The following is a 25,248-nucleotide window of genomic DNA, read 5'->3' as shown; positions in this document are numbered from 1 at the left end:
TACTGAGAAGCTACTGTGAATATCCCTAGATCCTTAAATAAATGTCTGCAGGATGATCTTGGGTGGACTGCAGCTATTATTCTGATTACACGCTTTTGTGCAATAAATACTTTATTCCTCAGTGATGAATTACCCCAAAATATGATGCCATATGAAAGCAATGAGTGAAAATAGGCGTAGTAAGCTAATTTACTAAGATGTTTATCACCAAAATTTGCAATGACCCTTACTGCATAAGTAGCTGAACTCAAACGTAGGGTTTTTAATTTCGTCAAACAAGTGATAAGATATCAGTTTTGATCACAGTTTGTTGGATGGTATTTGGGCTGAGGTAGGTAATTTCCGCTAAAGAAGTACAGTATTTGCGTATAAAGATCTGGTGAGCCTGTGACGTAATGCATTTGCGCCACTTGTCAGTGAACCTAGATATTTTTAGTGGTGTGAGTGACCGGAACGATTCAATGACGCTATTTTATTAACATGACACACAGGTGACAATAGTCGTGCGATATCTCCTAATATCGTGTCGGGCCTCCTTTTTCCGGGCGTACTGCAGCAACTGGGAGTGTCATGGACTCAACAAGTCGTTGGAAGTCCCGTGCGGAAACATTGAGCCATGCTGCCTCTATAGCCGTCCATAACTGCGAAAGTGTTGCCGGTCCAGGATTTCGTGCACGAACTGACCTCTCGGTTATGTCCCATATATGTTCGACGGGATCCACGTCGGGCGTTATGGGTGGCCAAATCATTCGCTCGAATTATCGAGAATGTTCTTCAAACTAATCGCGAGCAATTGTCGGCCGGTGAAATGGCCCATTGTCATTCGTAAAAATTCCATCGGTGTTTTGTAAATGGTCTCCAATTAGCCGGACATAACTATTTCTAGCCAGTGATCGGTCCAGTTGGGGCAGAGGACCATGTAAATACAGTCCACACCATTCTGATGTCACCTCCAACTCGCACAGTGCCTTGTTGACAACTTGGGTCTATGGCTTCGTGGGATCTGTGCCACGCTAGAACCCTAGCATCAGCTCTTACCAACTAAAATCGGGACTCACCTGATCAGGTCACGGTTTTCCAATTGTTAGGATCCAACTGATATCGTCAGGAGCCCAGGAGAGGCTCTGCTGTTAGTAATGGCACTTGCGTCGGTTGTCTGCCACGGCCCATTAACGACAAATTTAGCCGCACTCTCCGAACGGGTACGTTCGTCGTACGTACCACATTGATTTCTGCCTTTATATCATGCAGTGTTGCTTGCCTGTTAACACTGAAAACTTCACGCAAACGCCACTGCTATTGGTCGTTAAGTGAAGGCTGTTGGCCACTGCATTATCCTTGCAGAGAGGTAATGCCTGAAATTTGGTATTGTGGTCACAATTTTGACACTGTGGATCTCAGAATATCGAATTACCTAATGGTGTCTGAAACGGAATGTTCCACGTGCAAAGTCTATTAATTCGCGTCGTGGGGCTATAATCACGCCGTAAACCTTATCATATGAATTTACTGAGCACGAAAACAGCTCTGCCAATGTATTGTCCTTTTATACCTTGTGAACGTGGAACTACTGTCATCTGTATATGTGCACATCGCCATCACATGACTTTTGTTACCTCTCTCTCTCTCTCTCTCTCTCTCTCTCTCTCTCTCTCTCTATATATATATATATATATATATATATATATATATATATATATATATATATATATTCAGAGTGGTCCATTGATAGTGACCGGGCCAAATATCTCACGAAATAAGCATCAAACGAAAAAACTACAAAGAACGAAACTCGTCTAGCTTGAAGGGGGAAACCAGATGGCGCTATGGTTGCCCCCCCTCTAGATGGCGCTGGCATAGGACAAACTGATATCAACTGCGTTTTTTAAAAATAGGAATCCCATTTTTTATTACATATTCGTGTACTATGTTAAGAAATATTAATGTTTTAGTTGGACTACTTTTTTCGCTTTGTGGTAGATGGCGCAGTAATAGTCACAAACATACGGCTCACAATTTTAGACGAATAGTTGATAACAGGTAGGTTTTTTAAATTAAAATACAGAACGTAGGTACGTTTGAACATTTTATTTCGGTTGTTCCAATGTGATACATGTACCTTTGTGAACTCATCATTTCTGAGAACGCATGCTGTTGCAGCGTGATTACGTGTAAATACCACATTAATGCAATAAATACTCAAAATGATGTCCGTCAACCTCAATGCATTTGGCAATACGTGTAACGACATTCCTCTCAACAGCGAGTAGTTCGCCTTCCGTAATATTCACACATGCATTGACAATGCGCTGACGCATGTTGTCAGGCGTTGTCGGTGGCTCACGATGGCAAATATCCTTCAACTTTCCTCACAGAAAGAAATCCGAGGAAGTCAGATCAGATGAACGTGCGGGACGTGGTATGGTGCTTCGACGATCAATCCACCTGTCATGAAATGTGCTATTCAATACCGCTTCAACCGCACGCGAGCTATGTGCCGGACATCCATCATGCTGGAAGTACATCGCCATTCTGTCATGCAGTCAAACATCTTGTAGTAACATCGGTAGAATATTACGTAGGAAATCAGCATACATTGCACCATTTAGATTGACATCGATAAAATGGAGGCCAATTATCCTTCCTCCCATAATGCCGCACCAAACATTAAGCCGCCAAGGTCGCTGATGCTCCAGTTGTCGCAGCCATCGTGGATTTTCCGTTGCCCAATAGTGCATATCATGCTGGCTTACGTTACCGCTGTTGGTGAATGACGCTTCGTCGCTAAATAGAACGCGTGCAAAATTCTGTCATCGTCCCGTAATTTCTCTTGTGCCCAGTGGCAGAACTGTACGTGACGTTCAAAGTCGTCGCCATGCAATTCCTGGTGCATAGAAATACGGTACGGGTGCAATGGATGTTGATGTAGCTTTCTCAACACCGACGTTTATGAGATTCCAGATTCTCGCTCAATTTGTCTGCTACTGATGTGCGGATTAGCCGCGACAGCAGCTAAAACACCTACTTGGGCATTATCATTTGTTGCAGGTCGTGGTTGACGTTTCACATGTGGCTGAACACTTCCTGTTTCCTTAAATAACGTAACTATCTGGCGAACGGTCCGGACACTTGGATGATGTGGTCCAGAATACCGAGCAGCATACGTGATACCACGTACTTATAGGTTTGTGATTATTACAGCGCCATCTATCACAAAGCGAAAAAAGTGGTCCAACTAAAACATTAATATTTCTTTACGTAGTACACGAATATGCAATAAAAATGGGGGGTTCCTATTCTAAAAAAACGCAGTTGATATCCGTTTGACCTATGGCAGCGCCATCTAGCAGGCCAACCATAGAGCCATCTGGTTGCCCCCTTCAGGCTAGACGAGTTTCGTTCTTTGTAGTTTTTTCGTATGATGCTTATTTTGTGAGATATTTGGCCCCGTCACTATCAATGGACCACCCTGTATATTTCACCGGACAAAATATTAGCCTAACCTTTAAAATACCATGCAAGTCGCATTTGAGCAGTGTGGACGGCGAAGAGCCGGTACGTTGTGGTCATTTGACCTTCCATCGTGGAGTAGATCACGGCAGTAAAGTGAGTGTATTTGTCTGTCTTTTGTATGTAACTTGCAGTAAAATGGGACATTTGCTATTATTAGCAGAAAGGACCCGATTAGTTAGTGTGTCAACGAGGACTGCAGAACTTTACTGCAAGGAATGATGTACCACTCGGTCAAATAACATGGCGTAAGAAAAGGTCGTGATCTACTAGTACCAGAGCCGAGTGTAACGCCTTGTCAGTGACAGTCGATTTCAAACTAGACACGGATTAATGCTGCTTGTGAATACAGGTCCATCTCAACCAATTTCCCACAGAACGTTGCGAAGGGAATTGCATGCTGTGGAGTTTGCAGTCGGGCAATTCGACATGCGTGATTACTCACACAGGACATAAGCCTGTACGTCTTCAGTGAATAAACAACACGGAAAAGATTTGGTATATGACTGGAGGCATCTACTGTGGTTCGACAAGTCGCGATTTTGCTACTTTTCAGCTGATGGAAGGTGGTGAATGCACCGAAGGCCAATTAGGCTTTTAACGGGCAGTCTGTGGGGAGTATAGCTTACGCAAGAGGTGGTTCTGTGATGTTTCTCTTTTTGCTTTCTTTCGTTTGATGACTTGATGCCCTACTCGTTTAAATTGCTATGACCGTGAACCAGGGTGTTTATTTTAACATTCTCGGATGCCAAGTATTGCCGTTTCTTCTATATCTTCATTATCCTTACTGCCGTTTTCCAAGATGGCAACAGATGGGCTGCATGCTTACATTCCTGGTTTTACTCAGGCAACCTATCGAAGCTCTACTAACCTGCTAAATCACGCAGTCGTCATCGTATAGCAAATTTCTGTCGCTAGTAGGAACACTGAATAAAACGTATCAATCAACATCTCCCCAGATTAATAGGTATGTCGGATCTAATCATCGATGAGCAGGTTCTGTTGGAAGTGGCATACTCGAAGAGACTACTGGACTCATTTTCTCTTCGAATTGAAGTCATTAGCTAGGTCAGAGACGGTAATACACGGCATTAGCATGTCGTCTTCTGGAGGTGACTAAATTTTTTGTTCGGTATTGTTATTTTGCAGCGCACTATTTCGAAAGCGCGGTTTTCACTGAGACGATACGATATGCGACTTGTGATACGACGCAGAAACGACCCACACTGGTAGGGCGCATGGGAACGTAGTGGAATCGAGTTAACTGATTCACACTATGGATGAAAGCGATATCACATCCACCCATACCTCTATTGTATCGCCCGGCGCAACACAGAATGCCGGTTACTTCACACAACAGTCTCTTACGATACAGGGGGGAGGAAAGCTAAATTTCAAGTCATCTGATGTGCTTCGAAAAAAACTGCTTTATGTAAATAAAGCAAAGCTGCACCGGTATCTCTCTCTCTGGTTTCTCAGTAAATCTTTCATTTTTTGTGTAAAAAAATTAAAAACTTCCGTTTTTAGATCCGCATGTGCGCTATGCAGTCTTTCTCATTCGATTCCAAGGAAACTATTCAGTAAAAGAAATTAATTCTTTTGCACCCTATACTATCGTATCACAGCTTGATAATGAACTGCCCACAGTTATTGTGATACTTCGACATTAAGTATATCACTGCGCATATTCTGAAAACTTTGCAGTGAAATATGTAGCAGCTGAAGACTTTACGGTTTGCGGTCATACACTGATGTACACGAAATGTAGCTAAAATAATGAAATAGTTTTTAATTCCGGAAGGAAAGACACCTCTCTTTTCAATCTCAAATAAACTGCGTGATGCATACTGTTGCTTGTGATGAGGTCGCCATGCATGAAGCTGTTGTCTGCTATGCGGAGATATCTTGTGTTACTTTTCTTCTTACGCTGTCGATTCAAAGCAAAGAACCGTAGACCTTCACATGTGCTTACAGTCTGGAAGGACATCAGCACTTGTGCAGAGTTCACTGCTAAACAATCAGCGGTGATTGATTTCACTTCAAACCCAGTAATGTTTCTTCTGAACGCATCTAAAACCGAATCGTATACCAGCTTGATCAACTGATGAGCCGTGGAAATTCTATCTCAAATGTATTAGTTTGTATCCATTATTTATACATTTACGATATTGCATTAACTACCATACTAGGTGGTCCTACCAAATCTAAACTTTTTATAGTGGCATTTTTAACGTCACTGAAACACTTGCACTGACTTACTTTCTCGTAACAAGTAGCTACTCAGCAGGAAAAATATCAAGACGAAAAGTCTGACACAGCCCTACTTTATCGGAGTAGCCAATACTACTTTCACCAAAAAGTGTAAACTATCTGGACTCATTAAGTAGAACTAATAACACTGGTCAACACTCATTTTCTTGCCAAGGATATTTGAGTGGCTTTAGGATGGGTTAGTGGTGCTGAGGACGAATATAGCAACCATTTATGCAGTTTGGCTCTAGTTTTTGAGATAATGCATGATTTATTCAAAAAATTAGAAAAAATTGCTAATACTGAACTCGAGCGCTACAAACTACAATGAAAAAAGAAAATAATCTTTATAAATAGCTTCTATGAAAACCTGATAGGCATTTGTCCACGTATAAAACATAATTGAAAAGTTTCTCTATAAGTATATCATTTTCCGTCCATGACGAACCGCTTCCTGCACGCTTTCCTTTTATAGGTCTCTTCAGAACAGTCACGTTGCAGATTCCAGCAATAATCTGCCATCATATGCCTGTCCCATCTTCCTTTATATCTTTCCTCTATTCCTTTCATATCTTGATGGAACCGCTCTCCTTGTTCCTCACTGAAATCACCTAGATTACGAGGAAATCGATCCAAGTGGCTGTGAAGGAAGTGCAATTTTATGCTCATGTTAGCTCCTAAGTTTTGAAAGTTAGTGAGCATGTTTTTGACCAGTTCCTCGTAATTGGGAGCTTTATGATTGCCCAAAAACATTTTACAACAGCGACAAAACTGTTCCAGGCCGATGCTTCAGTGACAGTCATGACACTTGTAAAATTGGTATCGTTGATGAGCCTGCGAATTTGAGGACCATCAAATATTCCTGCCTTAAGTTTTTCACTACTGAGTCCAGGGAACGTATTGCAGATGTATGTGAAGCAATTACCATTTCTGTCTAAAGCTTTGGTGAATTGCTTCATTAGTCCTAACTTAATATGTAATGGTGGAAGAACAATCTTGTCCCTACTAACCAGAGGTTCATTAATGATGTTTGCTTCACCAACAGCCATTTGTTCCCTTGGAGGCCATGTTTTCTGCTTCCAATGTTCGTGCTTTGCCCTACTATCCCACATGCAGATAAAACATGGGTGCTTTGTGTATCCACTTTGTTGTCCAAGCAAGAAGTTCACCATTTTCAAATCAACACAAATCAACCACTGGTGCTGCATATACTGAATTTTCTGCAGAACCATCTTGATGTTAGCATATGCTTCACAAAGTTTTGTTGAGTGGGCAATTGGAATAGATGCGTAACGATTGCCATTGTGTAGGAGAACACATTTTAAACTTCTAGTGGAACTGTCTATGAAGAGACGCCAGTCCTCTGGTCTATATTCCGGCAGCCCCAATTCAAGTAAAAGTCCAGGTATATTGCTGCAATACACTATAACCTCTTCTTGGTTGAAGTATGGAAGAAGGTTTTCTTCTCTCGTCCGGTAAGGTGTTATTTTAACACTTGGATGAAGACAGTTCTTTTCCTTATGCCTGGATGCTAAGAGTTCTGATGCTTGCTTTGAAAGATTGAGTTCTCGTATCAAGTCACTGAGCTCCTTCTGGTCGAACTGCTGGGGTTGTGTCTCACGTCCTTCGTATTCCGAACCACTACTTGTACATTCCTCGCCGTGCACATCGTCATCTGATGATGTTAGCGTGGGTAATGTTGTGAAGGTTGGTACAGGAACATCGTTGCTGTGCACCACCGGTCTTCTTGTTGACTCCAAATCGGGATATTCCCACTTTCGTTTTTTGAACCTATTAAAACCTTTCACATTAACAATGCAAAAATAGCAATCATCTGTATGGTTCTTCTGCTCTCGCCATACCATAGGCACTCCGAAGTTTAAGCTTTTCCTTTTTCGTTTTGTCCACTGCCGTAAGCACTCCACACAGCATTTACAAACTTTATGGGGTGCCCACGCCTTGTCTTGATCTCCAAGTTTAATTCCGAAATATGCCAGATACGCTTCCTTCACAAAAGGAGTGATATTCTTCCTGTTCTTTTGAAGAACGTATTCACCACAAATGTAGCAGAACTCATCTGGATGGTTCACGCAAAGACGGCGTGAAGAACTCATGTTTTCCTAAAACAAAATTGCACAAATACTACATATTATGCAGAACTTTCTTGTATTTGCATGTCAATCACATCCAACAAACATCATTAATTGTTTTGTGTGAAATGAATACTCACCTCTTATTTGCTACGTCACGATGAAAAGGTTCTATCTCCTTGAAGCTGCACTGCACATGTGTGTGACTTTCGACCATCGCCATTTTTCTTGTTTACACTGAACGCTACCTATCGGCTGTTGCGGGGATTACCTCGGCCAACAAATGAATGTCGAGTACCGCCGAATTCAAATCTGCACAACCCTCAATATCTTCAACACACGCACCGCACAACAGGACTGAACACATGCTGACAGTGTGATGTTTGCATGATGTAATCCTCAACCACACAGATGCACTCCCTGAGCACAATTGTTTAATAAAGATAGTACAATATCACTAATTAAAAAACAGGTAGCAAATACATTACACCATATATGGACCCTGCAGTCTATATTATCCACATGAAACTCTCATTTCCACAAATAACCTATATCTCAAAAACCAGAGCCAATTTGGAAAAAGTACAAATATACTCGGAATGAGTATCATAACAATATCCCATTTTCGTTCAAACTTCCCTGGCAACGAAAAAAAAATTTTATTTTGTAGAGCTGTGTAATTAATGGAAATTGTGTTTCTGTTGTGAGAGCTCATGAGAAATCACAGGTGAGCTATATTTGGTATTTACAGCACTGTGCTGGTGGACCCTGTACTTCCTTTTATTTCAGTTTCCTGAGCTTGAAGTAATGGTAAACCACAACAATGCTGTCTTCAGAAGAGCTTCTGATTGCAGCTAAGGAAGAAACATGAATTGTGCAGTCTTGTTCTTGTTGTATCGCTCCAATGGGAACACGAAAGTCGTATGGATAAACATCACAAGACCTTTATTACGACGTGTCGTATGGCATATCGTATCATCTCAATAGGAGCCATGACTAATAGTGCAGCTTGGTGCAGTTACCTGTAGTACTCACGCTATAGTTATTTGACGGTGTCTGACATTTTCCACTATCTTCTCATACATCTACGCCTCTGTGCTGCCACCTCCACTTGTTTTGATCTGTCTGTTCATTTTACTTGTTTTGGTACCACCGTCATTGCCGTGTCGATAACTGTTTATTGCCACCTCGGCAGAAACTTGGACTGCAGCCATGTTGTCGTTGAGGACCTCCAGCTCTGCAGTGAGGTGCAGCATGAGTGCCAGCAGGGTGCTGTCCAGAAAGACTGTGGACTGCGTGGTCAGGGTTGTGAACACCAGCTGCAGGCCGTAGACTACCTCTAGGTGGGGGAGGCCCTCACGTCCACTCCCGGTAACCACGCGGCCACGGGGAAGCCCCGGTTCTCGTAGGAGCTGCCATTGGTCGCTGGGGCCACAGCAGAGCTGAGTAGCGGCGCCACGCCCCACGAGATGTAGCAAACCACGTGCGACACCTGCCGACACACAGCAGTGTTGCCAACCTATTACCTGCGTAAAACTACATTTTTTATTTGTTTATTCTTGTTTATCCTGTCCAGATTTCAACATTCGACATCTCTCTTACATCAGACCTAATATCTTACAGTTTTTACACATACATATAACGGCTGTTCAAGTTAGACACAGACAAATACTGTAACGCTGCAAACATTTATGACTTTGTCTCGACACGGTAGTGTAGCTGAGCTGGTGACATGACGATACTGTGTATCATATGTGAAGAAATCTTACAGTTTTCCATGTACATATACGTATAGGTGTCGTTCAATTGTAACAGACAAAACCTGTAACTCTGGAAACGTTTATGACTCTTCCAAGACGTGGTAACGTACCCATGCTGACGTTGTGATGCTACCGTGCAGCTTGTATGAACTTCTTTAGACACCTATGCTATTTACACTACTGGCCACCAAGAGGAAATGCAGATGATAAACGGGTATTCATTGGACAAATATATTATACTAGAACTGACACGTGATTACATTTTCACGCAATTTGGGTGCATAGATCCTGAGAAATCACTACCCAGAACAACCACCTCTGACCGTAATAACGACCTTGACACGCCTGGGCATTGGATCAAATAGAACTTGGATGGCGTGTACACGTACAACTGTCCATGCAGCTTCAACACGATACCACAGTTCATGAGGAGTACTGACTGGCGTATTGTGACGAGGCAGTTGCTCGGCCACCATTGACCAGACTTTTTCAATTGGTGAGAGATCTGGAGAATGTGCTGGCCAGGGCAGCAGTCGAACATTTTCTGAATCCAGAAAGGCCCGTACAGGACCTGCAACATGCCGTCGTGCATTATCCTGCAGAAATGTAGGGTTTCGCAGGGATCGAATGAAGGGTAGAGCCACGGGTCGTAACACATCTGAAATGTAACGTCCACTGTTCAAAGTGCCGTCAATGCGATCAAGAGGTGACCTAGACGTGTAACCAATGGCACCCCATACCATCACGCCGGGTGATACGCCAGTATAGCGATGACGAATACACGCTTTCAATGTGCGTTCACCGAGATGTCGCCAAACACGGATGCGACCATCATGATGCTGTAAACAGAACATGGACTCATCCGAAAAAATGACGTTTTGCCATTCGTGGACCCAGGTTTGTCGTTGAGTACACCATCGCAGGCGCTCCTGTCTGTGATGGAGCGTCAAGGGTAACCGCAGCCATGGTCTCCGAGCTGATAGTCCATGCTGCTGCAAACGTCGTCGAACTGTTCGTGCAGATGGTTGCTGTCTTTCAAACGTCCCCATCTGTTGACTGAGGGATCGAGACGTGGCTGCACGATCCGTTACAGCCATGCGGATAAGATGCCTGTCATCTCGACTGCTAGTGATACGAGGCCGTTGGGACCCAGCACGGCGTCCGTATTACCCTCCTGAACCCACCGATTCCATATTCTGCTAACAGTCGTTGGATCTCGACCAACGCGAGCAGCAATGTCGCGATACGACAAACCGCAATCGTGATAGGCTACAATCCGACCTTTATCAAAGTCGGAAACGTGATGGTACGCATTTCTCCTCCTTACTCGAGGCATCACAACAACGTTTCACCAGGCAACGCCGGTCAACTGCTGTTTGTGTGTGAGAAATCGGTTGGAAACTTTCCTCATGTCAGCACGTTGTAGGTGTCGCCACCGGCGCCAACCTTGTGTGAATGCTCTGAAAAGCTAATCATTTGCATATCACAGCATCTTCTTCCTGTCGGTTAAATGTCGCGTCTGTAGCACGTCATCTTCGAGGTGTAGCAATTTTAATGGCCGGTAGTGTACAACAACCATTTGTGACAGCAGAGGTATGTATGTAAAACATTCAGTTTTCTTGCCGCGTCAATTCGGGATAAAATCTCAAGCTATCGATGATAGCCTCCATCGTCATCGTCAGCAGCAGCTGACTGTCTTCACTGCTCCTGTTGTGGCCATTATATAGCCCGTGGATGGCTTCTGAATCGTCGGCTTGTGATTGGTCGGCGATTACGTATTGCTGTCGCAGACGGTGTCAATATGTGCGCTGGTGGCGCCACCAATTCCGTTGGAACGTAAACCTTGGAAGGAATGCCTCTGCTGCTTCTCTGCATCGAGCGCTCGTTTCCATGCACCGCTCAGACAGTATTCGCTATCACGGTTAAAATTCTTCTCGCTCATTCTTATTTCAACAGCGTCCTTAATAACAGAATCCCAGTATGTGGAGGCCTGGAACGAAATTTTTGTTTCATAGAACAGTATTTTATGATTGTTAGTGAGGCTGTGCATCGCAATTGCCGATTTCTCCAGTTCTTTATTTTTAATATGCCGTTGGTGTTCTTCACAACGGTCGGAAACGGTAAGAATGGTCTGAGCAATATACTTGCTTCCACACTCGCAGCGGATATTACAAAATCCAGGGACCCTGAGGTCGAGACTGTCCTTAACAGTGATCATCATCTCCTTAATTTTCTTAGGAGGACGAAAAATCGGTCTTATACTCCGTCTACCCAGGACTCTTCCGATTTTGCTGGATATAGCGCCACAAAAAGGAAGAACTGCAATCGGTGTTTCATCCTGTGAGTATGCAGCATTTTCACGTTTCCTTTTCTTGGAGAACGCTGCCTTTATATCGCATGCACCATACCCATTATTTCGGAACAAGTACTTCAGATGGTTAATTTCGGACTTCAAGTGGTCCTCGTCAGAAACAGTTTTTGCTCTATGTACCAACGTGTTCAAAACGGCTCTCTTCTGAACAAGGTGGTGGAAACTCTGTGCATTGAGGTATAAATCGGTATTCGTCGGCTTACGGTACACAGAGTGGCCGAGACGCCCGTTCCCCTGTCGTTGTACTAATACGTCTAAGAATGGCAACCTTCCTTCCTTCTCCATCTCGACAGTGAGCCGGATGTTCGAATGTATGCTGTTCATGTGTTCCATTAATTGTTCGAGAGCTTCTGCGCCGTGTGGCCAGATCATAAATGTATCGTCAACATAACGATAAAATAAGGATGGACGGAGGGGAGCCGAATCTAATGCACGTTCCTCAAAAACATTTTAACCAGTGATGGAGACAAAGGAGAGCCCATCGCCATACCATCCGTCATTTCACAAAATTTATTACCATACAAGAAGAAGGTGATCGTCATCACATGTCGGAAAGACTTTCTAGTTTCTGGAGGAAAAAGATCCGCCAGCATTTTCAAAGTGTCCTCCACAGGAACTTTGGTGAACAGCGATACCACATCCGCGCGGACTAAAATGTCATTTGGACCAACTCTAATCTGTTTAATTTTCTCAATGAACATCTGGGAATTTTTGATGTGATATTCACACCGGCCGACTATAGGAGTCATCAACTTTGTTAGGTATTTGGCCAGCTTGTAGGAAGGAGAACCAATTTCACTGACAATAGGTCTCAATGGAACATTACCCTTGTGGATCTTCGGTAGTCCGTACAGCCTGGGAGGTCTAGGAGCTCGGACAGACCGGAACTTTGATGTACAGCAGAAAAACCATGGAGCTATTGAAGAATTCCTGTCTGCCAGATGATGTTACGAAAAATCTCAGAGTCCGAGCTGCTAGACGTCCCAGGTTGTACGGACATTCTGAAAAAGAGAAATATATTAAGATCGAGGTCTTTTCTGAAGATATTTGTTTGGAGTGTGTTGTGCCCACCGGTAGAGACGGTACACAACTACACACAGAAGACGCTACACAGCAAGACTAGTCACCACTATGGTGTCACATATAAGGACCAGTCAAATGAGACAGATGGAAGAAAAGTAAGTAACTATTTATTATTTCGAAAGCAGTAGCCATAACTGTTAATACGTTTATCCCTCTGTGAGACAAGGAAGTCAATGCCCTCATGGAAAAATGTTTCCGTTGCACGCACATAGGTTGTTTCGAGTACGATGCAGAAGTTTCTCTGGGAAGCCGTTACACATCCTCCGCACAGTGCCGATGTCTCCTCATGCGATTCCCATATTTTTGGATCCCTTAAGAAAGACATTCGTGGCCGTCAATTTGCTTCGGACGAGGAGGTGTTCACCGGGGTACAGCCGGCCGCTGTGACCGAGCGGTTCTGGGCTCTTCAGTCCGGAACCGCGCGGCTGCTACGGTCACAGGTTCGAATCTTGCCTCGGGCTTGGTTCAAATGGCTCTGAGCACTATGGGACTTAACTTCTGAGGTCATTAGTCCCATAGAACTTAGAACTACTTCAACCTAACTAACCTAAAGACATCACAAACATCCATGCCCGAGGCAGGATTCGAACTTGCGACCGTAGCGGTCGCGCAGTTCCAGACTGTAGCGTCTAGAACCGCTCGGCCACTCCGGCCGGCTCTCGGGCTTGGATGTGTGTGATGTCCTTAGGTTAATGAGCTTTAAGTAGTTCTAAAGTCCCATAGTGCTTAGAGCCATTTTTGCACCTGAGTACAGTCATGATCCGTAGGCAACTGCAAAGATTTTCCATGAAGGCATTGACCGCCTTGACTCACAATTAGATAAATTTATTGGTATTTATGGCGATTACTTTAGAAATAATACAGAGTTTACTTACTTTTTTTCCATTTATCTCCTTTTCATTTGACTGCCTCTTATAGTTATGGTCAGACGTCTTAGAGGGCGCACATAACGGACTATGTTACGCTTCCGCCATACGTCATTAAAATAGTTCAATGAATCTGCAATAGTTCTGGTCAGCCGTCAGAGAGGGCTCAACTAACAGGGACTATATCCTGCTCGCACCTAACGCAAATGAAACGAACAAATGGCTCTACTCAGTCAGGTGTAGCAGAGGATTTCCAGTGTCTCACAACTCGATATAGCAGTGCTGTTTTGTTAAGAAATACGACACAACGTTCCTTCGGAAAAGCGTGTTGTTCTTAACCAAACAGGCACTGCAATATCGTATTTATCCGCCCATACCGGGCAGAGACTTTCAATTAAAGTCTTGACCCTTGTGCGGGAATTACATAATGTGTGTGTGCGAGTGCAGGTTGTGACACATGAACGTCGACATATGGAAGTTTGGGTCTGGCCGTGAATCGTACACGAACACCCAAAGCGGTTAAGGCGACCGTTCGCGTAAAGCGAGAAATCTGAGTTCGAGTCCTGGTTCGACAATAATTTTCATTTTTATTCGCTTATAAAGCTGATGACCGTTCGTATTCGCAACTGCCAATACGTTTCATGTACATAGTCTCACAGTGTCGCAGTCTCTTTCGGATGCCGCGGTGACATACATATTGTCACTGTCAGCAGAGCCAGACTGGACATACTAGGGTTAGAACTTAAATAGTGGCAACCATTCATTCACAACCGATCCAAAAGAATTACATGTTTGCACCTGTTACTATCCTCCAAAGTAATCACCAGCGTTGTGTAGATCCCGATGCCAACGATGTGGAAGGCGTAGTATACCGATAACAGAGCCTGTTCTGTTGATGGTGCGAATGGAGCGGTCCACTGCCTGTCGAATCTCTGGAACAGTTCTGAAGCGAATGTCACGAAGTGGTTCCTTCATCTTCGGATTCACATCGGTCACAATGACTTAAATGGTGGATGATACAGTACTTCCCAGTCCCATCGACCGACAGAGCAGGCACAGCTTGCGCTGTATGTGCCCGCACATTGTCGTGAAAAATGATGAGTGGGTAGCGCAGAAAGTATCGCCGCTCCTTTCGCAAAGCCGGTCGCAGGTGATGCTCCAAAAACGAACAGTAATACTGTCCATTGAAGGTCTGCCGTGGAGGAACGTATTGCGTTAGGATGGACACCATCACAGTCGTACACGAGTAACACCATAACTTTCACCATATTGGGGCTCTGACGCACTTTCGACTTTCGTGGCGACCCATAATGACACCACTCGTTGGACTGGCGTTTCAGTTTTGGTTCGTACAATGTGGCCCATGTCTTATCCAGTGTTACGACACGGCGAAAGAAAGCCTCTCCTTCGCGCTCATAGCGCTCCAGCTGCTTCTGAGCAGCGTCGTAACGCATCCATTTCCGCATTTCCGTCAAGTTGCTGGCTCTGAGCACTATGGGACTTAACATCTGTGGTGATCAGTCCCCTAGAACTTAGAACTACTTAAACCTAACTAACCTAAGGACATCACAAACATCCATGCCCGAGGCAGGATTCGAACCTGCGACCGTAGCAGTCGCGCGGTTCCGGACTGCGCGCCTAGAACCGCGAGACCACCGCGGCCGGCTTTCCGTCAAGTCATGTGGAACCAATCGTGATGCAAATTTTCGCATGCCCAGCCGTTCCCTCAGGATGTGAAGCACAGTCGTAGGCGCTAATCCGGTTTCGTGGTCGAGATCACGAATCGTATCGCGTCGATCACTGTCCACTAACGCGGCAACAGCATGCATTTCTTCTTCAGAGACGCTAGGACGACCTACCCCATGCATATTTGCCACAGTCTGCCGACCTTCTGCACAATTATCCAACGTGCCACTGTTCTGTACGGCAATGCCGATTGCCCGCAAGCCTCTTGATGACACTGTACGTGCTGTACGACCTCTGCTACATTCAATCTTGATCCAACTCCACTGTTCCTGTTTCGAAAACATAGGAACACCGTTACGTTGGAGCGCTCGCTGACAAGTGACTGTGTTTCCCTCGATTGTGCGCTCGCCGGTGACGTGGGACGGGCGAGTCCATTTGCACGGAGGTAAGGTAGGTATGTCAACAACGTGTGCTATCAGCCACAATGATAATGAAATCAAGACCCTACGCTGTCGACAGGCGTTGATATACATCAACGGGGACAGTTGAAAACGTGTGCCCCGACAGGGACTCGAACCCGGGATCTCCTGCTTACATGGCAAACGCTCTATCCATCTGAGCCACCGAGGGCACAGAGGATAGTGCGACTGCAGGGAAATATTCCTTGCCCGCTCCCCGTGAGACCCACATTCCCAACTTAATGTCCACACACTACATTCGTAGTGCCCCTGCCCGTTACACTCATTGCTCGCGGCAGACAATCTTACCAAGTCCCGCAAAAGTTCGGGCAATAAGTGTGCATCCACACAGAAGAAGAAGGTGTATGGCCGCTTAGCCTTAACTATATGAAGATGGTATCTGTTCTTTCGGACATGTCCGAAAGAACACATACCATCTTCAAATAGTAGATCCCACTGCATAGTGTTGCCAGTATTTAAGTTCCAACCTACGTACTACTGAATTACTTAGTCAACATTCACTGTATTCGGGAACAGACTAGTTTTCAGAATGTTAATCACGTTGCCACGCCTCATCATCACCAACATACTGAAGGCACATAATGTACATAACCTTTCTGTAAATCATTGTTATTTGTATTTTTATCTGTGTAGCCAAAATTTTTTTGTTGTAGTCTCATTTTGCACTGTGACGGAACTGATTAGTCGCTGCGTACTTAGCAAGCCAACTCAGTGTAGCAATTACATTTTGTGGTTGAGGGTTCTCTCCTTGCCACCTTTATGTTGGACGCCAAGCGTATTTGTTGAACACAGCAGAGTGTATCCTTGTATGGGAGTGAAACCTTGACCCTGAAGAGCCCAGAACAGACTCTTTTGAAATGTGGTGCTGTAGAAGAATGCTGAATATTAGATGGGTAGATCGAGTAATTAGTGAGGAGGTACTGACTCGAATTAAGGAGAAAAGAAATTTATGGCGCATCTTGACTAAAAGGAGGATTGGCTGACAGTACGCATCCAGAGGAATGATGGATCCGTCCCGCCCCCGGTAGCTGAGTGGTCAGCGCTACAGAATGTCAGTCCTAAGAGCCCGGGTTCGATTCCCTGCTGGGTCGGAGATTTTCTCCGCTCAGGGACTGGGTGTTGTGTTGTCCTAATCATCATCATTTCATCCCCATCGACGCGCAAGTGGCGTCAAATCGAAAGACTTGCACCCGGCGAGCGGCCTACCCGAAGGGAGGCCCTAGTCACACGACATTTATTTATTTATGGAACCGTGAGTTGAGTGATGAAGTGGAGGGATGTAGAGGGGGAACGGAGGTTCGAGCACAGTATTCAGGTTGATGCAGATGTAAGGTAGAGCAGTTATTCATAGACGAAGAGACTCACACAGGAATGCCTTGCGTGGGGAGCTGCAACAAACCATTCTTCGGACAGAAGACTATAACAAGAACAACAACTGTGCAGTATCTGATCTTGCTCGGTGGTGTGATTGGGAAGCACTGCTGTAGGTAGTGGTGCGGCACCTGCAGGAAGATGTAGAGCCGGAACCCGACGTCGCCATAGCGACGGCGCCTCGCCGCCGAGTCCGGAAAGGCTGCGCGCGCCTCCGCCAGAAGCTGCAGCAGTTTGCGCAGGCGCGCCCCGTCCAGCGAGAACGACACCACCTGCCGGAAATGCATGTACACACTGTACTCACTAGTCACTAGTACCTGTTTTATTTTACATCTACATACACAGTCCGCAGATCGCAGTACGTGAGTGACGGGGAATACCTTGTACCACGACTACTCATTTCCGGTTGTATTCCACTCGCTCCCTAGGAGCCCTAATTTCTCACGTCTTATCTTCATTGTCCTTACGCGATGAGGATGACTGGTTTGTGCGGCGCTCAACTGCACGGTCATCAGCGCCCACACAAAGTCCCAGTTTTTACGCAGTCTAATTTTTACACATTCCAATTTAGCCACCGTCAAGAATGATGATCATGAGGATGAAATGATGAGGACAACACCCAGTTCCAGGTCAGAGAAAATTCCCAATCCGGCCGCTAATCGAAGCTGGGACCCCGTGATCCAGAGACAGCAACGCTAGCCACTAGACTTGTCCTTAGGCGAAAACTACAGTGGCGCCAGTAGAATAGAGATGGGCAAACTCTTTCATCTTAGCCGGCCGCTGTGGCCGAGCGGTTCTAGGCGCTTTAGTCCGGAACCGCGCTGCTGCTACGGTCGCAGGTTCGAATCCTGACTCGGGCATGGATATGTGTGATGTCATTAGGTTATTGATTGGCGACTCCATGGAGTGTCCTGTGCACCACGACCAGATAATGGATATACTTAGAAGGAGAGACAGCATTGGTCGTATTTTTTTGTTTTATTAACCGCAAAATCTATTTTCGGTCACTTAGTGACCATCCTCAGTGCTGAAATATACAATTTAAATTGATAGGCACTGGAGTCAACAAGCTTAGAGCTTTGCGGTTAATAAAACAAAAAAAATACGAGCAATGCTGTCTCTCCTAAGTCATTAGGTTAGTTAGGTTTAAGTAGTTCTAAGTCTACGGGATTGATGACCTCAGATGTTAAGTCCCATAGTGCTTAGAGCCATTTGAACCACTCGTTCTTCCTTGGGAACTAGTTCACTGGTCATTTTTACTCGTTCACCGTTCATTTGTGCTTGGTATACGAAAAACTGAAAATTAGTAGCATAGGTGACTGAAGATGGAAGGCGCCAAGAGGGGCACTTGCCTCCACCCTGGAGTACAGAGTTTTTATTCATAACAGAATTCTCACACTCTTGTAATTTTCGTGATTCTGCAAAACCTCTATTTTAGCCAACGGCAGCGTTATGTGGCTGATCGCAGTAAAATAATATAAGGTGACGCACGAAAAACCGGCCCCGAGTACAGACTGCTCGCCAATTACGCAGGATTTGTTGACCGCTCGGAGCAGAATAGATAAGCATCTAATAATTAGGCAGTGAATAAATAACAAATAAGCTAATGCAAACAACTTCGAAACAATAGATGACGATTGGTAGGCGACGATGAGCAGTCTAGTACTCGGGGCCGATATTTCGTGCGCCACCCTGTACCACTGAAATAATATTGTATGAGTTATCATATTCTCTTTACAAAATGTGACACCATACACTATTATGGAACGCGGACTTCATTCGGTTGTGAGTCGGTCTGCCTTCCATAACAATGAACATTCTCTTTTACCTTGGATCCAAAAAATACGAAAAGGTCACACGTGTGTGGCGTGCCGACTTCCTTTGCATGTGTAACAACAACAAAAATATTGCATTTTTACAAGTATTTCTTCTGCTGTTTATCGAAATACGAAAGTAAGCTGATATGCCGTATTGTTACCTGAAAAGATGTATGTATTACATACCACGTAATTTTATGTAATTTACGTAATTATAAAATACATTTTAATTACCTGTCATGGACGCTGAATAGAATACGAAAAGAACCAGAAGTTCAGAGTCCAAAAAAGGTTTGAAACATATCTAGAATGGGCGTGTGCAGCGGACGAAACGAACAATTCTATACTGAACTATGAGCAGTCGGCAGTGGAACTGTGACGAGTGGCCACGCGAAGAAGGACGAGTCCGGCCGGGCGAGACCGAGACCGAGACCGAGATAGACGGGAACGGGACCGAGGCTGGAACGAGACCGGCCGGCGTGCCGTTGCGGGAACGAGACCGACTGTTTCCCGCTCCCGGGAACTATAAGCAGAAAGCCGCGACCGAAGTGAACTATGAAAGACCGTTCCTTAGAATTCGTTCATCGCTCGTTCCGTTCATCTTTATGAACCGTTCCTTTGGACCCGATAGTTCGCGAACGACCCATCTCTACAGTAGAACCGTTCTGCACTCAGCTTAAAATGCAGATTCTGTAATAGAGCAATAGTGAGCTGCGGAAAGTAGTGTCCTCTTTCCAGGCATTCCCGTTTGAGTTCACAAGGCATCTCCGTTATACTTGCCTTCTGATCGAACCTATCGGTAACAAATCTAGCAGCCTGCTTTTGAGTTACTTCGATGTCCTCGTTTAATCCGAACTGGTTGGAACCCAAAACATTTGAACAGTACTCAAGAATGGATCGCACTAGCGTCCTATGCGCCGTCTCCTTTGTGGATGAGCTACACTTTCCCAATACTCTCCCTGCAAAACGAAGTCGAGCATTCGCCTTCTCTACTACCAACCTGACGGGCTCACTGCATGTCATATCGCTTTGGAACGTACGCCTACATATTTTATCGAAGTGACCGTGTAAAGCTGCACCCAATTACTGCTGTTTTCGAACGTTACAGGACTGTTTTTGCCTACTCACACGCTTTAAGTCATGTTGTATATTCCTATAGCTACTCAACGACGACTCCTTCCCGTGAACCACAGCGTTATTTGGAAACAGCCTTACATTGCTGATCACCCTGTCCGTGACGTCATTTATGTGTATAGAGAATAGAAGCGGTTCTATCACACTTTCCTGGAGCACTCCTGATGAAACTCTTGTCTCTGATGAACACTCCCATCGAGGACTACGTACTGGGTTCTATTCATTCTTGCATCACTTCTAGAAGGACACTGTACACATTAAAAACAAAGCTCAATCCACATATACATGCCACCAAACCTGGGTCTTGAACTAAACTCTAAGAAGTCGGAGGTCATCATCTTACATCGAAAGCTGATTATCGGACATTTTCGTGAAACAGTTTCTCCAATGCCTCTTAATTTTCTATTGACAGTTTCTAAAATGATTGCCGAAAGCTGCTATATATTTTATGAAATGCATGACACGCAGCGGTCTGTGTCTTTTTTTATCATTAATGGTTTTGGTTAGTAACCAGCGTCACAGTATAAAAGTTCGTGTATTATTTACGTATTTTGTCATCTCCTATCAATAAGGGAATGTTATTAATACAGTCCCAGCCGCGCGGGATTAGCCGAGCGGTCCAAGGCGCTGCAGTCATGGACTGTGCAGCTGGTCCCGGCGGAGGTTCGAGTCCTCCCTCGAGCATGCGTGTATGTGTTTGTCCTTAGGATAATTTAGGTTAAGTAGTGTGTAAGCTTAGGGACTGATGACCTTAGCAGTTAAGTCCCATAAGATTTCACACACACATTAATACAGTCCCATCGGAACTACTGAACATCAAAAGAATAAAAAAATACTCAAGAGGTGGTGAGTCAAATGTGCAAGAACAGAGTTGTAACCGTTCGTTCACATCTAACACACCACCTATCTGTTTTTCTGTAGTTGAGTATCATAGACGCGTGTATAATGTAGTGTCACCTTCGTGTTACATGACGACGATAACGGAGGGAGAGGTTGGTGTGGATACAATGACAGTTTCTTCAGACGTAGCCTAATCTCACATTACAAGGTGTTCGGACTGAACACTACCAAGAAAATGGGGGCGCCTTTGTCCAGTACTGTGAACCCTGGCTCAATAGAGGTATCACTTGGCAGCACCTGTAGCTGTCAGTTGCAAAGCGGATTCTGAAGAGATACGGGAAAAAATCTCAGATATGTGTGCCCGACACTCTGTTTTATGAAAACAGTACTTGAGTTTGGTTGAGCTGACAGGCTATTTTAAAAATGCTGGCAGCGTCGTCACTGAGAAGAAAAGTGAACTGTGTGAAGGGTCTTATCGAATTTCCTTCTTTTAAATCGGGTCCCTCAAAAATATTGGAAGTAAATATTTTTTATTTCTTAGTGTAAATCGCGAAATATGAACAAGAACGATGTCACACACATTTTTATAACAGAGAGCCATGGGCCTCCTGTGAAGGCGCAAAAACTTACTTTTCTCGGTTTTGATGTATGATACGATGATATACACATTTCCAAATTTTTAAGAGTACGTCAGTTGTCAACAATAGTGTGTGTGTGTGTGTGTGTGTGTGTGTGTGTGTGTGTGTGTGTGTGTGTGTGTGTGTGTGTAAACTGACATCACATTTGAAGATAGATACTTTGAGGCAACGCTGGACTGACATATTAAGTCGAAATTGGAACAATGTTAATGTTGCTGATTCCCAAATAATTCCGCCACACGAAATAGTTTTCTACTTAAAAACATAATAGTCTCTCTGGAGTGCCGTAGATCGTGTACAACTGGCACTAGGCGATCATGTGGCTGTCCGTCGCTTACGTAAGTTATGGTTGTGAAATGGTGTAAATGTGCCAGTCTGCTGTATGGAATTAGCATAGTATGATTAGTCGATGCAGAGACGTGAGACGGTGGCAGAAAGGAGCTATCGTGTTTGGAAGTACCAAAACCACGTGGCGAATGAAGCTGTCCGATTTGTTGGTGTATCGCCGCAGACTTTCCGACGGGTCTACAAGAAATGGCGTTCGACTCGCAACCATCTAACACGACGTACAATCAGTGGTCATTAAAAGATCCTATACATCAGGGGCCGGAGACGACTAACACAGAATGTCAATGACAGCAGGTTTCAAACCTTATAGTCTGCGAGTAAACATGCTGTGTACAGCGAATATTTGGAGTCTGGTAACTCACGTAAAACCATTGGTGCCGGCCGAAGTGGCCGTGCGGTTAAAGGCGCTGCAGTCTGGAACCGCAAGACCGCTACGGTCGCAGGTTCGAATCCTGCCTCGGGCATGGGTGTTTGTGATGTCCTTAGGTTAGTTAGGTTTAACTAGTTCTAAGTTCTAGGGGACTAATGGCCTCAGCAGTTGAGTCCCATAGTGCTCAGAGCCATTTGAACCATTGGTCATAGTAGCACATAAAACTGGATTTTTTTTTCAATCGGCGAGATGACATAGAAACTCCATAGTAGTTAAATGGAGGCGTTTGGCTTGATCCTAGGAGTCGCGACTTTGCCTCTTCGCAAATAAGGAAAGTCACCTGAGGCGTTCAACGCAAAGTGTATGGAAGATGTAGTTCAGGTTGTAAATGTTTCTGTGATGTTTTGGTTTGTTTCCATACAATGACGCTGGCCTCATTATTCAGATAACCATGAGTTATACGTAAAGTTTTTTTTTTAAATTACCGCTACAAGTTACAAACTTTGACAACTATTCTATTATTTATTTAGCGGCATGTCAATATTGACTGTTTCAGACTTGGCGGACCGAATAAATCAGCTATAGCGAAACATATAAAAGAAACAGGACGCAGCGTTACAATAGACAACGATCTCAAAGCACCACATAATTTAGAAAAGAGCTGGAAAATGGACATCTTGCAAGATATGGAAATATTCATCCATGGCCACATGGGGAATAACGAGATCCTGAATGAAATGACAGACTTCAAAAACACACATTTCTTTTCCAATGTCACTACAGTACTCCTAGAATAAAAGATACATAACATTACAGTGGTTTGACTCTAGCCCCAGCAGTAGCTTAGAAGTATGTAAAATAAATAGTTTATATCATGATGTGTTCAATAATATTGTAACAGGTGCTCAATTTGTAATGTATTTCGTCAACCTACATCTGTAACACGATAACAAGACGTGCAGAAGACATGTGTAAACATCTGATACAACATAGATCGACAAATCGATAGTCACATCGAAACCAGCTGTATTTCGACCGCCATCTTGTCCACTGCACTACAGAACTGTTTGTGATCGTGTTTCCAAGTTACTGCTATGTTAGTAACAATTTGTGAGCAGTGACCAATGGAGCCACGGAAATGGAAACACTTCAGCGCATCACAACGAGACTGCCACGCCAGAAGAACAAAGTGAGCGACCGTTACAAAACATTTTCCCGCAAACATCAGTCCAGCTTCCACAGTGACATCGCCTCTTACTAAGTTTTCTCTTCTTCTACAGGATGACCACAGCATTTACGAAAAGATTGTGTAACATCAGTATGACCTTACAATGTAAACTTTCACGGCCGGTATTGACTTCACTTAAAACTTCCGGGCTGATAGGCCGTGGTCGAAGTATAAAACTGTCTCCTAACGTTTCGTCTCCGACTGCGGGAGACAACATCGGAGGTAAAACGGCGAACTGCAGTTCGCCGTTTTACCTCCGATGATGTCTCCCGCAGTCGGAGACGAAACGTTAGGAGACAGTTTTATACTTCGACCACGGCCTATCAGCCCGGAAGTTTTAAGTGAAGTCAGTATGACCTTATTGTAAAAGTTGTTTTTGTAATGTCATTTAGCCTGAAGATGAGGTATTCCCTCGAAACATGCCGCTAAATAAATATGTAATACAATAGTTGATAAAGCGTGTGACTGGTAGCGGTAATTTTAAAAAAAAAAAAACCTTTACATATTTCTTGAGACTGTCACAGCCGAAAAATAGTCAAAATGGCTTCAAAAACCATGAGTTAGTTATCGAGGCCAGAGGCAGTTATACGGTGTTAACATTATGTCTTCTGGGGGTGATTAACACATTGTTTGGTGTGATTATTTATTGCTGTAATCTTCAGACTGGTTTGATTCAACCGTCTACTGTGGTCTATGCACTGCAAGGCTCTCCATGTCTGCAGAGCTACTGCAACCCTCACTGTGGTGGTAGAAGTCATGGGAAAGCGATATGCACATACACAGATGGCGGTAATATCGCGTACACAAGATATAAAATGGCAGTGAATTGGCGCAGCTGTCATTTGTATTCGGGTCGTGTGACTAGGGCCTCCCATCGGGTAGACTGTTCGCCAGGTGCAAGTCTTTCGATTTTGACGCCACTTCGGCGACTTGTGCGTCGATGGGGATGAAACGATGATGATTCGGACAACACAACACCCAGTCCCTGAGCGGAGAAAATCTCCGACCCAGCCGGGAATCGAACCCGGGCCCTTTAGATTGACAGGCTGTCGCGCTGACCACTCAGCTACCGGGGGCGGACTGTATTCAGGTGATTCATGTGAAAGGAATTAACAGACTTTGGACGCGGAATGGTAGTTGGAGCTATACACATTACACCATTTCGGAAATCGTTAGGGAATTAGATACTCCAATGCAGATTCAAAAATGGTTCAAATGGTTCTGAGCACTATGGAACTTAACATCAGATGTCATCAGTCCACTAGAACTTAGAACTACTTAAACCTAACTAACCTAAGGACATCACGCAATTCCATGCCCGAGGCAGGATTCGAACCTGCGACCGTAGCGGTCGCGCGGTTCCAAACTGAAGCGCCTAGAACCGCTCCGCCACACTAGCCGGCTCCA

General features: G+C 44.5%; 2 protein-coding genes across 2 annotated transcripts in view; both read right to left on the bottom strand.

Annotated features, from left to right (window-relative positions):
• The window catches only part of LOC126204222 (putative odorant receptor 71a), a 55,981-nt gene extending 38,492 nt beyond the window's left edge, over positions 1-17,489 (bottom strand). The window contains exon 1 of the mRNA XM_049938619.1: positions 17,461-17,489. The gene's annotated coding sequence lies outside the window, so the exon portion shown is untranslated. The remainder of the gene's footprint in view (positions 1-17,460) is intronic.
• A 23-nt stretch (positions 17,490-17,512) lies between these two features.
• LOC126204221 (uncharacterized) overlaps positions 17,513-25,248 on the bottom strand; it is a 41,112-nt gene continuing 33,376 nt past the window's right edge. Inside the window, exons 3-4 of the mRNA XM_049938618.1 lie at positions 17,647-17,738; positions 17,513-17,597 (exon numbers count right to left, since the gene is read on the bottom strand). Of these exons, the coding sequence (XP_049794575.1) occupies positions 17,513-17,597; positions 17,647-17,738 (177 nt within the window). The remainder of the gene's footprint in view (positions 17,598-17,646; positions 17,739-25,248) is intronic.

The sequence above is a fragment of the Schistocerca nitens genome, chromosome 9 (assembly GCF_023898315.1).
Source record: "Schistocerca nitens isolate TAMUIC-IGC-003100 chromosome 9, iqSchNite1.1, whole genome shotgun sequence".
Taxonomy (NCBI): Eukaryota; Metazoa; Arthropoda; class Insecta; order Orthoptera; family Acrididae; genus Schistocerca; species Schistocerca nitens.
This window is presented reverse-complemented; position numbering and strand designations above follow the sequence as displayed.